This window comes from Lipotes vexillifer, unplaced genomic scaffold (assembly GCF_000442215.2).
Source record: "Lipotes vexillifer unplaced genomic scaffold, Lipotes_vexillifer_v1.1 scaffold469, whole genome shotgun sequence".
NCBI lineage: Eukaryota > Metazoa > Chordata > Mammalia > Artiodactyla > Lipotidae > Lipotes > Lipotes vexillifer.
Window position 1 is genome coordinate 4,745,425 of NW_006788006.1, and position 14,651 is coordinate 4,760,075.

At 39.0% G+C, this 14,651-nt stretch overlaps 1 protein-coding gene across 1 annotated transcript; it reads left to right on the plus strand.

Annotated features, from left to right (window-relative positions):
• Positions 1–9,363: 9,363 nt before the first annotated feature.
• Positions 9,364–13,329, plus strand: LOC103089105 (zinc finger protein 709-like). Its single transcript, XM_082931207.1, is given in 4 exon segments — positions 9,364–9,484; positions 9,697–9,757; positions 11,625–12,790; positions 12,833–13,329. Coding segments are annotated over 4 exon segments (1,758 nt in total). The 5' UTR covers positions 9,364–9,450.
• The last annotated feature ends 1,322 nt before the right edge of the window (positions 13,330–14,651 follow it).

The following is a 14,651-nucleotide window of genomic DNA, read 5'->3' on the forward strand; positions in this document are numbered from 1 at the left end:
TTAGCTTTAACTGATATAAGCTTGGGTTACTTAAATTATATGTCATGGAGGAAGAGACATGATACATCTTCACCTGGTTATCCTCAGGGAACCTCAGCAGCCTTGCCATTTCACAGTCTCTGCAGGTAGGATCTGCACTGCATGCACTTTGCTCCAGGAACACAGGTATGACATCACACTAATGACGTCCTCCTCTGAGGATATTCGTTTCACACTCATTCAGAACTAGTATTGGAATGGGAGCTCATACAAGGTGGATGGGCCATTGACCCATGCATAAGATAAGACCCTCATGCCTTGGTCAGGTTCCTGAAAATTCTTTGATAATCAGATGGCTGCTCCCTCTCTGACACTGTGAAGAAATGGTTATATAGTCTTTTTCAGTACCCACAAGACCTGCTGGGTCCTTTTGGTGTTGGGAGGCAACGTTTTCCTTGTTTACTAATTTTACTTGAGCCCATATTTGCTATTGCTTTGAAATTTGCCCACCTTGAGGTCACCCCTACCACAGAAGGCTCTAGACTGTGTTTAAAGTGCCATACAACAACCATACATAACACTAACTCGTGTTAGAGTCCTCTTCGCCTCCTTCACTGTAGAGTTTTCAGTGACCTTTCATACCTCCTGGAGTTACCCACGATGGCCTTAAATTGTCCATAGGCTTCTGATGCAAGAAACTGCCTTGTGCCTCACACTGTTTGCCATTAGAGCTGCAGTGACTGTCACACACTGAGCTCTCTTGAAAATAAAGGGTCTCAGGGCTTCCCTGGTGCCTCAGTGGTTAAGAATCTGCCTGCCAATGCAAGGGACACGGGTTCGAGCCCTGGCCTGGGAAGATCCCACATGCCGCGGAGTAACTAAGCCCGTGTGCCACAACTACTGAGCCTGCGCTCTAGAGCCCGCGAGACACAACTGCTGAAGCCTGTGCACCTAGAGCCCGTGCTCCCAACAAGAGAAGCCAGCGCAATGAGAAGCCCACGCACCGCAATGAAGAGTAGCCCCCGCTCGCTGCAACCAGAGAAAGCCCACGCACAGCAACGAAGACCCAATGCAGCCAAAAAGAAAATAAAGGGTCTCATAAGTACTGAGCTTGTGACCCTCTGCTGAGCTGCCCATTGTGCATTTGACCCTAGAACTAGCACACCATCGGGTTGGCATGCCTACTAGCACCACTGCCTGCAATGATGGAGCGAAACCTGTCCTGGTTTATGCCTCCTGCAGGAGGGTGGCCTGTTCTCTCTTCAGTCCATTAAAGGATGCTGTGGTCTTGGAAGAGGTCACTACTCCCCCAGATGGAGACTTCCCTTGGGAGTCTCTTGGGATTAACTGAATGCATAGCTCTGGGGTGTGCATAGACATTAAGGATGACAATATGCATTTGTGCATGCTGAGCTCAGTGGAGAGTTGCTGCTCCTCATCCCTTGTGATATCCCTGATAAATGACCAAACCACACAGCTAACCAAACATCAGAGAGTCATCTTGATACTGGCCAAAAATTGGTCCCATCTACATGTATTCACAGCCTGTTGGACGATGTCCAAGAATTGCCCCTTTGTATTAAAAGAAATGTTGGGATCTCTTGATTTAGAGATACCCAAAATAGAATTCAGGGTTATTCTCATCTGTACATATACTAGGTCCACAATATAGGGACTCACCAGGACGCTCTTATCCATGTTGGAGTCCCAGACATGACTGGTAGTAACCGCGGCACTTCTCAGAAAATACAGTGCTGCTCTCCAACATGACATTCAGTTGAAGTTTCACTTCCATTAACAGGTCTCAGGCTTATGGATCACCATACTGGCTTATTGAAATAAGTTCAAATCAGTTGTATGACAGGTGTCCCGTTTTGGTCATCAGTAATCAGGGGTGAATTGCAATGAGTCAGCAACTTTTTTTTTTTCTAATTCACTTCAGTTTCCTTTTAGAGCAATTTTAGGCTTACAGAAAAAGAAAAATAGAGAGTACAGAGAGTTTCCACATAACCACTCTGCATCCACACAGTTTACACTATTTTTAAATCTTGTGTGTGGAACATTTGTTAAAATTGTTCAGTGAATGTTGATACATTAAAGTATACAGTTTACAGTAGCATTGACTGTGTTAAAAGATCTATAGATCCTGGCAAATGTTTAATGACATATATCTTTCATTTCATTTCTGTATCCTATAGCATAGTTTCATTTCCCTAAAAATCCTATATGCCCAACCTATTCATTCATTCTTCCCTTGAACCCTCAAATCCTTCACAATCAGAGATGTTTTCTTGGCTCATAGTTTTGTCTTTTCCAGATTGTCACATACTTGGAATCATACAGTGTGAAGCTTTGTGAGATTAGCTTCTTTCACTTAGCAGTATACTTTTTTTTTTTAATTCGGCTGCACGGCATGGGGAATCATACTTCCCTGACCAGGGATTGAACCCATGTCCCCTGCATTGGGAGCACTGAGTCTTAACCACTGGACCACCAGGGAAGTCCCTTTTGGGTTCCTCCATGTGTTTGCATGGCTTGATACCTTATTTCCTTTGGTATCCTTCAACCTTGCTCTGCTCTTATTAATTCCAAGAGTAATCTCTGTTGTAGATTCTTTCAGATATTTTATGTAGACAATCATGTCATATAGAACAAAGACAGTTTTATTTCTTGCTTCCCAATCTGTATATCTTTTATTTCCTTTTCTTACTGCATTGACTAAGGCTTCTAGTACGATGTGTTTTGTTTTTATTTTTTTCTTTGTGTGTGTGTGTGTGTGTGTGTGTGTGTGTGTGTGTGTGTTTGTAGTACAGTGTTGAATAGGAGTGGTGAGAGGAATCTTCTTGCTCTGTTCCATTCCTGTCTTACCAGTAAAGCATCTAGTTTCCCACACTAAGTATGATGTTAGCTACAGGTGTCATGTAAATGTTCTTTCTCAAAAAGAGAGAGTTCCCCTCCATTACTAGTTTGTCATCATAAATGGATATTGGATGGTGTCAAGTCCTTTTTCATGTTCATTTCCCCCTTCTTTCATTTCTGATATGAGTAATTTCTGTCTTCCCTCTTTTCTCTGTTATGTTGACTAGATGCGTAGCACTTTTATTAAATTGATCTCATCAAAGGACAGCTTTTGGTGTTGAAAACAGAAGAGTGTTTTTTTCCAATATATTTTAAATAATTTCAGATTTTTTGCTCCTTTAAATATTTCCACATTCTTTGATCTTCCAATCAAGCTTATCCTCAAAAGCACCACCAACTGTTTAATTTCTATTTCCTGAGAGGTTTAGTTTTCCACTAATGGCTTCACAAGATCCACATCAAAAATCCACCAGCTTTCCATTTTCCATTACCACCAGCTCTTCATCTTTGCCATTATTTGGTGTTCTGAAGGTTTGTAATTTTAGCCATTGTAGGAAGTGTCGGGTGATATCTCATTCTTTTATTTTCAGTTTCCTGGTAATATATTAAGAATTTTTTCACGTGCTTATTTACCATCTGTATATCATCAATAAAATGTGTGTTCAGATCTTTTGCTCATTTTTAATTAGGTTGTCTTCTTTTTGTTCAGTTTTGAGAGTCCTTTGGATGTTTTGGATACCAGTGCTTTATCATACAGAGGATTTCCAAGGATTTTCTGCCGGTCTGTGGCTTGTGTTTTCATTCTCTTAGCACTGTGTTTCACTGAGCAGGAGTTTCTCATTTTAATGAAGTCAAAGTTATTTTTATCTTTTGGATCTTGCATTTGCTTTTGTATCTAAAAATTAATCACCAAAACCAAGGTCACCTACATTCTCATATGTTATCTTTTTGGAGTGTTGTAGTTTTACATTTTACACTAAGTACTCTGATCCATTTTGGGTTGATTTTTATGAAAGGTTTTAAATCTCTGTCTAGATTCATTTCTTCGTTCTGCATGTGGATATCCAATTTTTCCAACATTATTTGTTGAAAAGACTAAATTTTTTCTATTTAATTGCCTTTGGTTCTTCGTCAAAGTTGAGTTCACTATTATGTGTGGATCTATAGGAAAGCACTTGACTTGTGCATGTTAACATTTTAATCTTCAACCTTCCTCTACTCTCTTAGTAGTTCAAGGTCTTTTTTTTTTTTTTTTTTGCTCTTGGAATTCTTTGAGGTTTTCTCCAAAGACAGTCTTGTCATATGCCAGCCAAGGCAGTTTTATTTCTTCTCATTTTTTATCCTTTTTATTTACTTTTCCTGTGTGATTGCATTAGCTAAAAATTCCAGTATAAGATTGATAAAGGAATGGTGAGAGGGGACATCCTTGCCTTCTTCTTGATGTTACCGGAAAGCATCTAGGTCTTTCTGTATAGTCCATTTATATTAAACAAGAGGCCAGTTGATGTAGAAGTAGATGTGGGCAGAGGGGAAGCATTCTGTAGAACACTGATTTGATCTCAATCTTTTAGTGATCCTGTATCTCTGGGTTTGACTTTCTGTGATACAATGAGAAAGATGTTTGGTCTTTGTCCCACGTTCCTAGCAAAAACCTTTTGAAGTCCTTGGAATGACTTGAGTAATAAGGGTGATAGAGTGTCTTTTGTTTTAAGTAAATTATGAAACCTGATGGTGTGTCAAGGAAATCTATGATTTGTAGATGGCTGAGTAGAGATGTTGGTAACCAAGGCACGCCATGTGTGTCTGGCATCTGAAGTAGAGACATTGTCTAGTACTGAGCGCTTAAATCTATAGAGTGTAACATATGTGAGTTAGTGTTAGAATTGAATTGAACTGTTGGACATCTATTTGGTGATGGAGAGTTGGAGAAGTGGCATTGGGACACCACATATTTGTTGTTAGGAGGGGAAAAAAACACTATTATCCTCAGAGGTGCCCCCACCTTTGAGAGAAGAAAATGGTAAAAGAGACTCACGTTGGCTATTTCCCTACAGCCACAGGTCAGTTAGGCTCTAGCAAAATCCCAGTTAGTTGCGTGCTTGTGAAATAGATTGTTTTCAGGACAGGCCTTGTTAAAAAGAAGAGACTATTCTGGGTATATTTTTATTTATTTATTTATTTTTATTTGTTTATTTTTACAGTTGATTTACAGTATTATATTAGTTTCAGGTGTACAGCATAGTGATTCAGTATTTATATAAAAATATGGAACACTTCATTAATTCGCATGTCATCCTGCTGATCTTCTCTGTATTGTTCCAATTTTATTTAAAAATTTTTATTGGAGTACAGTTGATTTACAATGTTGTTTTAGTTTCAGGTGTCTGGGTATATTTTTGGTTTCTATTTCTAATTTGGAGACAGCAGTTTACCCTGTGACCTCAGTTCTCTGGTGGAAGAATTGTTGCTTTTAAGTTTCTTGGCTTTTTTTCTTCTGAGGACTAGAAGGTACCAGAAGCTGACTTCCAAGCTCCTTAGATACCAGACCATAGATAAGAAGTCTCTGACCCCTTTTTTTGATGTTTGACTGCTAACAACTTTAAACCTTACTTCCTCTTTCTTTCATCTACTTGTGCCCACATCTGTACATGGTGATAAGAAAGCCTCAGTGTCCCTTCCTTTGATTCTGGCAAGTGATTGAATCCACAGAAGGCCTTGCTCGTGTACTTGAATTCTCACCCTATACCATCCCCTAAGCTCAATAAAAAACCCAGGCCAGGCTCCTTTCCTTCTTTCCTTGATGTCTCAAGGAATTTTTCACCTTCTTCAGAGGCTTCCTTTCCTTTTCCCAAACACTCCCATTATAGAAGTAAGAAACCCTTTTCATGCTCTTTAGGTGTGTATATGTTATCACCAGTGCAGACATCTGAACTAAATCTCGGGCGAGGCTTCATCTGTCTGTGCAGGAGACCATAACAGTTACAGAATAGGTAACATGCTGCACTTTTTGCAGTACTCTTTGCTTTACTGTTTTATTGATAAAACCTTCAGATCTGTTGATATTAGTGTATGTCACCCTTGTATATCTCTTCAAGTACAGCTATGCAATAAATTCTGTGGACATTGTTAGAAATTGCTGGGCTGTAAATAGTGATCAAGTTCATATTCACAGGAAATAGCAATGGAGTATATCACTTGGCCATTCCATTCCTCCATTTGTGCATAATTTAATGATTTTTTTCCCCAATGGTCTTCAACACTTGGGATTTTCTTTTTTTTTTTTTGGCTGCTTTGGGTCTTCGTTGCTGCGTGCGGGCTTTCTCTAGTTGTGGCAAGTGGGGGCTACTCGTCATTGCACTGCGCAGGCTTCTCATTGCGGTGGCTTCTCTTGTGGAGCATGGGCTCTAGGGCGTGCAGGCTTCAGTAGTTGTGGCATGCAGGCTCAGTAGTTGTGGCACACAGGCTTAGTTGCTCCGTGGCATGTGGGATCTTCCCAGACCAGGGATTGAACCTGTTCCCCTGCACTGGCAGGCAGATTCTTAACCACTGCACCACCAGGGAAGTCCCAACACTTGGGATTATTAAATTGACTAAGTTTTGTTCTAATCACTGTGAAATGGGATTTCCTGGACATATTAGTGTCCTATTACCCAGTTGCCAAGGTGATGGACATTTTTTCATATATTATCCTTTTCATATCTGTTAAATGTGCTTTGCTTCTTTTTCCATTTTAAAATTGTCTCTGTTCATTTTAACTCTACAAAGTAGCCCTTTTCTATTTTTATATGTGTGCATTGCAGATATTTTCCTTTTTTTTTTTTTAATATGTTTTCCTTTTTATGTATCTTTTTTTTTTTTTTTTGTGGTACGCGGGCCTCTCACTGTTGTGGCCTCTCCTGTTGTGGAGTACAGGCTCCGGACGCGCAGGCTGAGCGGCCATGGCTCACGGGTCTAGCCGCTCCACGGCATGTGGGATCTTCCCAGACTGGGGCACGAACCCGTGTCCCCTGCATCGGCAGGCGGACTCTCAACAACTGCACCACCAGGGAAGCCCTGTGTATCTTTTAACTACCTTAATTTTAATACATTTGAATTTGTCTTTGGCTTTATAGATCATTCTTTTGCTTATATGAGATACTCTTTCTATTATTCTATCAATAAAACATTTACCTGTGACTTCTAAAAGTGGCCTAGTTTTATCTTTCACATTTAAATCTACAATGAGGAGGCTATTGTCTATGGAATGGAGGGAAATATGCTGCATTTTTCCAACTGGATAATAGTTTGTCCCTTATGTTGTCAAGTGTTCATGATATTTGCCACCACTCTCCTGTTCTGTCCTTGAACAACTTTCCATATTAAATGCTGGTCTATGGAAGGCACTTTTCCTTTCCTTTGTTCTGTTTGTTTTTCTTTCTACTAATACTTGTATCCTCTGAATTACCATAGAGGTGTGTTAGGTAGACTGCCATGTTTTTCCATAGAAGACTTTGTCCATTTTTGGACATTCCTTCTTTGTATTAGGTTTGGAGGAGTAGCTTTTATCGAGTCCTAAAAACTGTTTTAGGTATTTGCGAAATTTAATAAATGTATCATTTGGGAGAGATGACATCTGGGTGACGCTGAATTCTTTCTAAGAACACATGCCATCATTTTACTTACTTCAGTCTACTTTGACATTACCCAATAATTTAAAAAAATTTTTTTACATGAGGATCATTAAATATTTTGTATTAGTGTTGTTTAGTATTGAATTAAATTTGGTGTGGAGGAAACCAGAAGCAAGCTCTCAAATGTTGTCTCTTGGTCTTACCACGTAGGATGGGCTCAGTTCTCCAAGTAACAGGTTAGAGACTCAGTGCCCATAGTTGTTTAGGGAGGTGGGTGCTGATCAGGTAGGCACCTTCTGCTGAACATGACACAAAATTACCAGTCTCCAAAGGAAAACAGGAGTTTACCATATACACTTTAGGCTCACTGAGGCACTTTTATCTGTAAGGTTGGTTGGCTTACTCCCCAAATCACAGATCCCAGATACTAGTGAAAGATGAAATTTGTGAGCAAGCATTTCTAAGGCTAAGCATTCTTGGGCCTGCTAATGTTCACTGTCTTTTGCACACTAGGTAGTTGGACTTTGTTACGAGCAAGTGCTGTTGTTCCAGTGAAGAAAGAGTAATTAGGGCTTCCCTAGGCGGCTCCTCTTACTCCCTGGACCCACAACGATCTGCTGGATCGTTGATGTTGCTCTACCAAACAAGCTAATTCTAGCATCAGAACTGATGGATGGGAGCCTTTTTTCTGTTCCCTTCACATGGACATCAATGGGTAATTGGTCTCTTTCAGGGACCAGCATTTAGGAAATTATGCCACTGGGGAATTCCTATACCTAGGATGGGCTGTCATGCTGCTGTGCCCCACCTGGGAGCTCAGAAATGAGAGAAGGTGGGAGGACAGTCTTTAGAGTGGCTGGTCAGGTATCACTTGCTGATATAAGAGAAAAGGGTTTTGTGGGGGATTTTTTGGTTTTTTTGTTTTTTTTTGAGAAAGCACTGTTGAACTCTTTATGTATTTTTATAATTTGTGCAAATTCACCATGAAACCATTGAAGATTTTAATGAAGCCCTTGCAAACTTTGTCTTAACCTGTTCCTCAAGGTCATCAAGGCCCAGATTATAGTTGTATGATTCTGCCGAAAAGGGATCTTCTGTGATCTTATCATCTCAGTATGGGTGTTCTAAAAATTGTTCAGAAGCCATCCCGAGGCACATGAATATAGGGATTTTGTGGAGGTGTGAGTTGTCCTGTTTTCCTCCTCATGCCTCGGCTCTGACTCTGAATAACTTCCTACCCCATGAAATGAGATAGAGAAAGGAAAGCAAAACTGAGTATGTGATAAATATTATATAAATTTTAATTTATACTCCTCCACAAGATTATTTTCATTCACCCACCTGGATCTGACTACTTCTATTAGCCTGGAGTACTTCAGGACAATATGACTAGCTGGATCTTGTTACAGGTTGGATTTCCACAGGACTTTTGGCCTCGTGTCTGATGATAAGAATAGAAAGAAAACCTTCCAGTTCTTCACTGTGTTGTTATTTGTTAAAACCTCATGCAGATGTGAACCTGTGCTCGTATAGTGCTGCACGATATGGTGGGTACTAAAGAGGGAATGAGAAAGTTTTTATCAGAATGAACCGGTGTGCTTAAAATGGATTATTTCTTTCATCTGTATAGTAAGTTTCTCTTATTTCTCCAAGGTGCTCTATGTCTTGACAGAGAGGAATAAAGACTTGAAGTGATCACAATACAAATGTAGCAGTAAATTCCTTGTGTTCATGATGCTCTTGAATTCATGAGGGAGTGTCACCATAGAGTGAGAGTTCTAATGACAAAGTTATAGAACAAATGTTTGGAGACCGCAGAGTCATATGTGAACTTCCAATGAATTGAGTATAGATTGCTGATGCTCTTCATTCTGTCCATTCTCTCACATACGTATTTGGGATGTTTTAGGATTCAGTGACCTTTGAGGATGTGAGTGTGAAGTTCACCACAGAGGAGTGGGCTCTGCTGGATCTATCCCAGAAGAAACTCTACAGAGATGTGATGCAGGAAACCTTTAAGAACTTGACCTCAATAGGTAGGGATGATGACATTCTTACTTAATTACTTAGTCAATTAGAGAACCAGTGTTGCTTGCTCATCAACCCTTTCAAGAGGTGAAATGTGGAAAGGGACTACATTAGTAAATAAACCAGACATGGTCATAGTTCATCATGGACCTGTCATGTAACAACTTTTCTATGATATTTTATAACTTAGAATGATTTTTGTTGTTGGTCTGCATTTTAGGAGAAAAATGGGAAGACCCTGATACTGAAGATCAGTATGAAAATCATGGGACAAATCTAAGGTGAGTTATACTCACATGAGAAAGCAATGTCCCATGACAGAATGTTTGTATGCCATGACATTTTTTCTTTTATTCAAGTAGAGTTGATTTACAATGTTGTGTTAGTTTCGGGTGTACAGCAAAGTGATTCAGTTATACGTATATATATATATATATCCATTCTCTTTCCAATTCTTTTCCATTATAGGGTATTCCAAAATATTGAATATAGTTCCCTGTGCTATACCGCAAGTCTTTGTTATCTGTTTTATATAGAGTAGTGTGTATCTGTTAATCCCAAATTCCCAATTTATCCCTCCTCCACCCTTTCCCCTTTGGTAACCATGTTTGTTTTCTATGTCTCTGAGTCTGTTTTATAAATAAGTTCATTTGTATCATTTTTTGGATTCCATGTGTAAGTGATACCACATTTTCTTTATCCATTCATCTGTGATGGACATTTAGGTTACTTCCATGTCTTGGGTGTTGTAAATAGTGCTGCTATGAATACTGGGTGCATGTTTCTTTTCGAATTAGAGTTTTTGTCTTTTCCAGATATATGCCCAGGAGTGGGATTGCTGGATCATATGGTAATTCTATTTTTACTTTTTTATGGAACCTCCATACTGTTCTTCAGAGTGGCTGCACCAATTACATTCCTACCAGCAGTGTAGGAGGGTCCCCTTTTCTCCATACCCCCTCCAGCATTTATTGTTGTAGACTTTTTAATGATGGCCATTCTGGCCGGTGTGAGGTGATACCTCGTAGTTTTGATTTGCATTTCTCTGATAATTAGTGGTGTGGAGGATCTTTTCACATGCCTGTTGGCCATCTGTGTGTCTTCTTTGGAGAAACGTCTATTTCAGTCTTCTGCCCATTTTCTGATTGGGTCCTTTGGTGTTTTGATATTGAGCTGTATGAGTCCTTTGGTGTTTTGATGTTGAGCTGTATGAGCTATTTGTATATTTTGGAAATTAATCCCTTGTCAGTTGCATCGTTTGCAGATACTCTCTCCTATTCAGTAGGTTGTCTTTTCATTTTGTTTATGGTTTCCTTTGCTGTGCAAAAGCTTTTAAATTTCATTAGGTTCCATTTGTTTATTTTTGCTTTTGTTTCCATTACTCTAGGAGACAGATCCCAAAAAATATTGCTGCGATTTATGTCAGAGTGTTCTGCCTATGTTTTCCTCTAGGAGTTTTACAGTATCCAGTCTTACATTTAGGTCTTTAATCCATTTTGAGTTTATTTTTGTATATGGTGTTAGAGAATGTTCTAGTTTCATTCTTTTACATGTGGCTGTCCAGTTTTCCCAGCACCACTTGTTGAAGACACTGTCTTTTCTCTATTGTATATTCTTGCCTTTTTTGTCATAGATTAATTGACCATAAGTGCATGAGTTTATTTCTGGGCTTTCTATCCTTTTCCATTGATCTATGGTCTGCTTTTGTGCTAGTACCATACTGTTTTGATTACTGTGGCTTTGTAGTTATAGTCTGAAATCAGGGAGCCTGATTCCTCTAGCTTCTTCTTTCTCAAGATTGTTTATGCCATGACATTGTAAAACAAAGAATTAAAATAAATCAGCCCAGCCTTAAAATTAATGAATCTTAGAATTTTTGCATCAAACCTTTTTTCTCAAATGTGTCCTAAATGTTGAGTGTTTGAAAAATAGTACACTTGGAATCAGTATTCAGAATCACCATTTATGAATATTACTGTTTTGATAATTGCTATGATTATCTTGCAGAGCTTTAGTAAATTCAGTTTCAATCAGAATGTGCAGAAAATGTGCACTTTCTTTTAAAATGGTAAAATTTTCATTGTCATAACTATTACTAAATATAATTAATAAATAATTCAATAATAATATGCTTCTTATTTTTTACAGCAGTCATATGGTAGAGAGACTCTGTAAAAATAAAGAAGGTAGTCAATATGGGGAAACATTTAGCCAAATTTCAAATCATAATCATAAAAAGAAAACTGGAATAAAACTATGTGAATTCAGTGTATGTGGACGAATCTTCATGCATCATTCATCCTTTAATAGGCACATGACATCTTGTACTACACCCAAACCATGTGAGTATCAGGAATATGAGGAGAAGCCATATAAATGCAAGGAATGTGGGAAAGCCTTCAAGCATCGTCAGTCCAGACATACCCATGAGAAGATTCACACTGGGGAGAAACCCTATGATTGTAAGAAATGTGGGAAGGCCTTCAAGCTTCGCCAGTCTATTCAAAGGCATGAAAGGATTCACACTGGAGAGAAACCCTATGAGTGTAAAAGATGTGGAAAAGCCTTCAGATATCACCACAACTTTCAAAAACATGAACAAGCTCATACTGGAGAGAAGCCCTATAGATGTAAGCACTGTGGTAAAGCCCTCAGTTCTCTCAGATACTGTCAAATTCATGAAATAACGCACACTGGAGAGAAACCTTATAAATGTAAGCAATGTGGTAAAGCTTTCAATTGTCCCAGTTACTTTGTAAAACATGAGAGAACTCATAGTGGATTGAAACCATATGAATGCAAGCAGTGTGGTAAAGCCTTCAGTTGTGCCAGTTACATTCGAAGACATGAAAGGACACATACTGGAGAAAAGCCCTATGAATGTAAAAAATGTGGTAAAACCTTTAGTTGTTCAAGTTCCTTTCGAAAACATGAGAGAACTCATACTGGAGAGAAACCCTATGAATGTAAACAATGTGGTAAAGCCTTCAGTTATTCCAGATCCTTTCGAAGTCATGAAAGGAGACACAGTGGAGAAAAGCCCTATACGTGTAAAAATTGTGGTAAAGCTTTCAGTTGTCCAAATTCCTGTCGAAAACATGAGAGGACTCATTCTGGACAGAAACCCTATGTATGTAAGGAATGTGGGAAAGCCTTCAGTTATCTTGCCAAATTTCAAAGACATATGATGAAGCATACTGGAGATGGACCTTATAAATGTAAAGACTGTGGGAAAGTCTTTGATTGTCCCAATTACTTTCATTGTCATGAAAGGACTCACAGTGGAGAAAAGCCATATAAGTGTAAGGAATGTGGTAAAGCCTTCAGTTTTCTATGTTGTCGTCAAATACATGAAGAATGTAAGCAATGTGGTAAAGCCTTCACTTATCTTAGTTCCATTCGAAAACACGAAAGAACTCATACTGGAGAGAAACCCTATGAATGTAAGGAATGTGGAAAGGCCTTTATTTATCCCTCAAATGTTCAAAGACACATGATAATGCATACTGGTGATGGACCTTGCAAATGTAAGGATTGTGGGAAAGCCTTTGATTGTCCCAGTTCTTTACAAGTACATAAAAACACTCACACTGGAGAGAAACCCTATCAATGTAAAACTTGTAGTAAAGCCTTCAGTTGTCCCAGTTCTTTTCAAAGCCATGAAAAAACTCATAATGGAGAATAGCACTACAAATGTAAGGAATGTGTGAAAGCCTTTATTTGTCCCAGTTCATTCCAAATACATAAAAGAGCTCACACTGGAGAGAAACCCTATTTTTGCAAACAGTATGGCAAAGCTTTCAGCACTGTTATATTCAGATACATGAAAGAACTCGTACTAGACAGAAACTGAATGTAAGGAATGTGGGAAAGCCTTCATGTATCACACGTTTCCAAGGACACATGAGAGTGCACACTAGAGAGAAACTATATATGTAAGGAATGTGGGAAAGCCTTCAGTCCCATTTCCTTGGAAAGCCACGAAAGAACTTGCACTGGGGAGAATTGTATTGAATGTAAACTATGTAGGAAAACCTTCATTTGCCCCACATCCTTACAAAACTATGTGAAAATGTACATGCGGGGCTTCCCTGGTGGCACAGTGGTTGAGAGTCCACCTGCCAATGCAGGGGACACAGGTTCGTGCCCCGGTCTGGGAAGATCCCACATGCCGCGGAGCGGCTGGGCCCATGAGCCATGGCCACTGAGCCTGCACGTCTGGAGCCTGTGCTCCACAACAGGAGAGGCCACAACAGTGAGAGGCCCGCGTACCGCAAAAAAAAAAAAAAAAAAAAAAAAAATGTACATGCGTTAGAAACCTTGTAACTGAAAAATATGGGAAACTTTTCAATTTTAACAAATATTTTCAAAGTCATATGAAAACTGCACTGGAAAGAAATTATCTCCATGTAAATACTATGGGTATGCTGTCTGAAAATTCACAACATGAAAGAAATGTTATAAATTTTCTTTGTAATTGACTCATTCTTAAAGTGATTCTCTCTAGTATGGATTTCTAATTCGTTTTCAAAGTACACATTGAAATGAGATAATTTTGTAGGTACTCATTAAGCAAGAGTTCCTAAAAAATTAATAGGTAGTCTCTTCTTTTAGTTATTTAGTAATTTTTTGTGTGTCTATTCTGAAGTCTATTGGAACCATGAATTGAAGTTTATTTCTAGTATGCAAGTAGGTTTAATTTTTACCTAATTTTGTAAGTTACGTGTAAGAAAAAGAACATTGAAAAATGCCAGTTTGGTTTTTCTTTCCTACTGGCTTCCTGTGGCGAGTACTGGATATGCCTTATTCATTTCATATATATATATATTCCACCTTATTTAGCAGAAAACTGTCTTTTTATTGCCTAAAGATCCTTATTTTATTTTCCATGGAATATATAATTGCTGTATACTTGTAAGTATGCAAAGTTTATCATAGTGCAGTCTCTTGTGAATTATCTTCATCTTTTGTCCTTTACATTTTGTCATTTCTTTTGGTTGGGATTTGGACTATGGAATTTACATTAAGAAGAGAGATGGGGCTTCCCTGGTGGCGCAGTGGTTGAGAGTCCGCCTGCCGATGCAGGGGACACGGGTTCATGCCCTGGTCCGGGAGGATCCCACATGCTGCAGAGCGGCTGGGCGCGTGAGCCATGGCCGCTGAGCCTGCACGTCC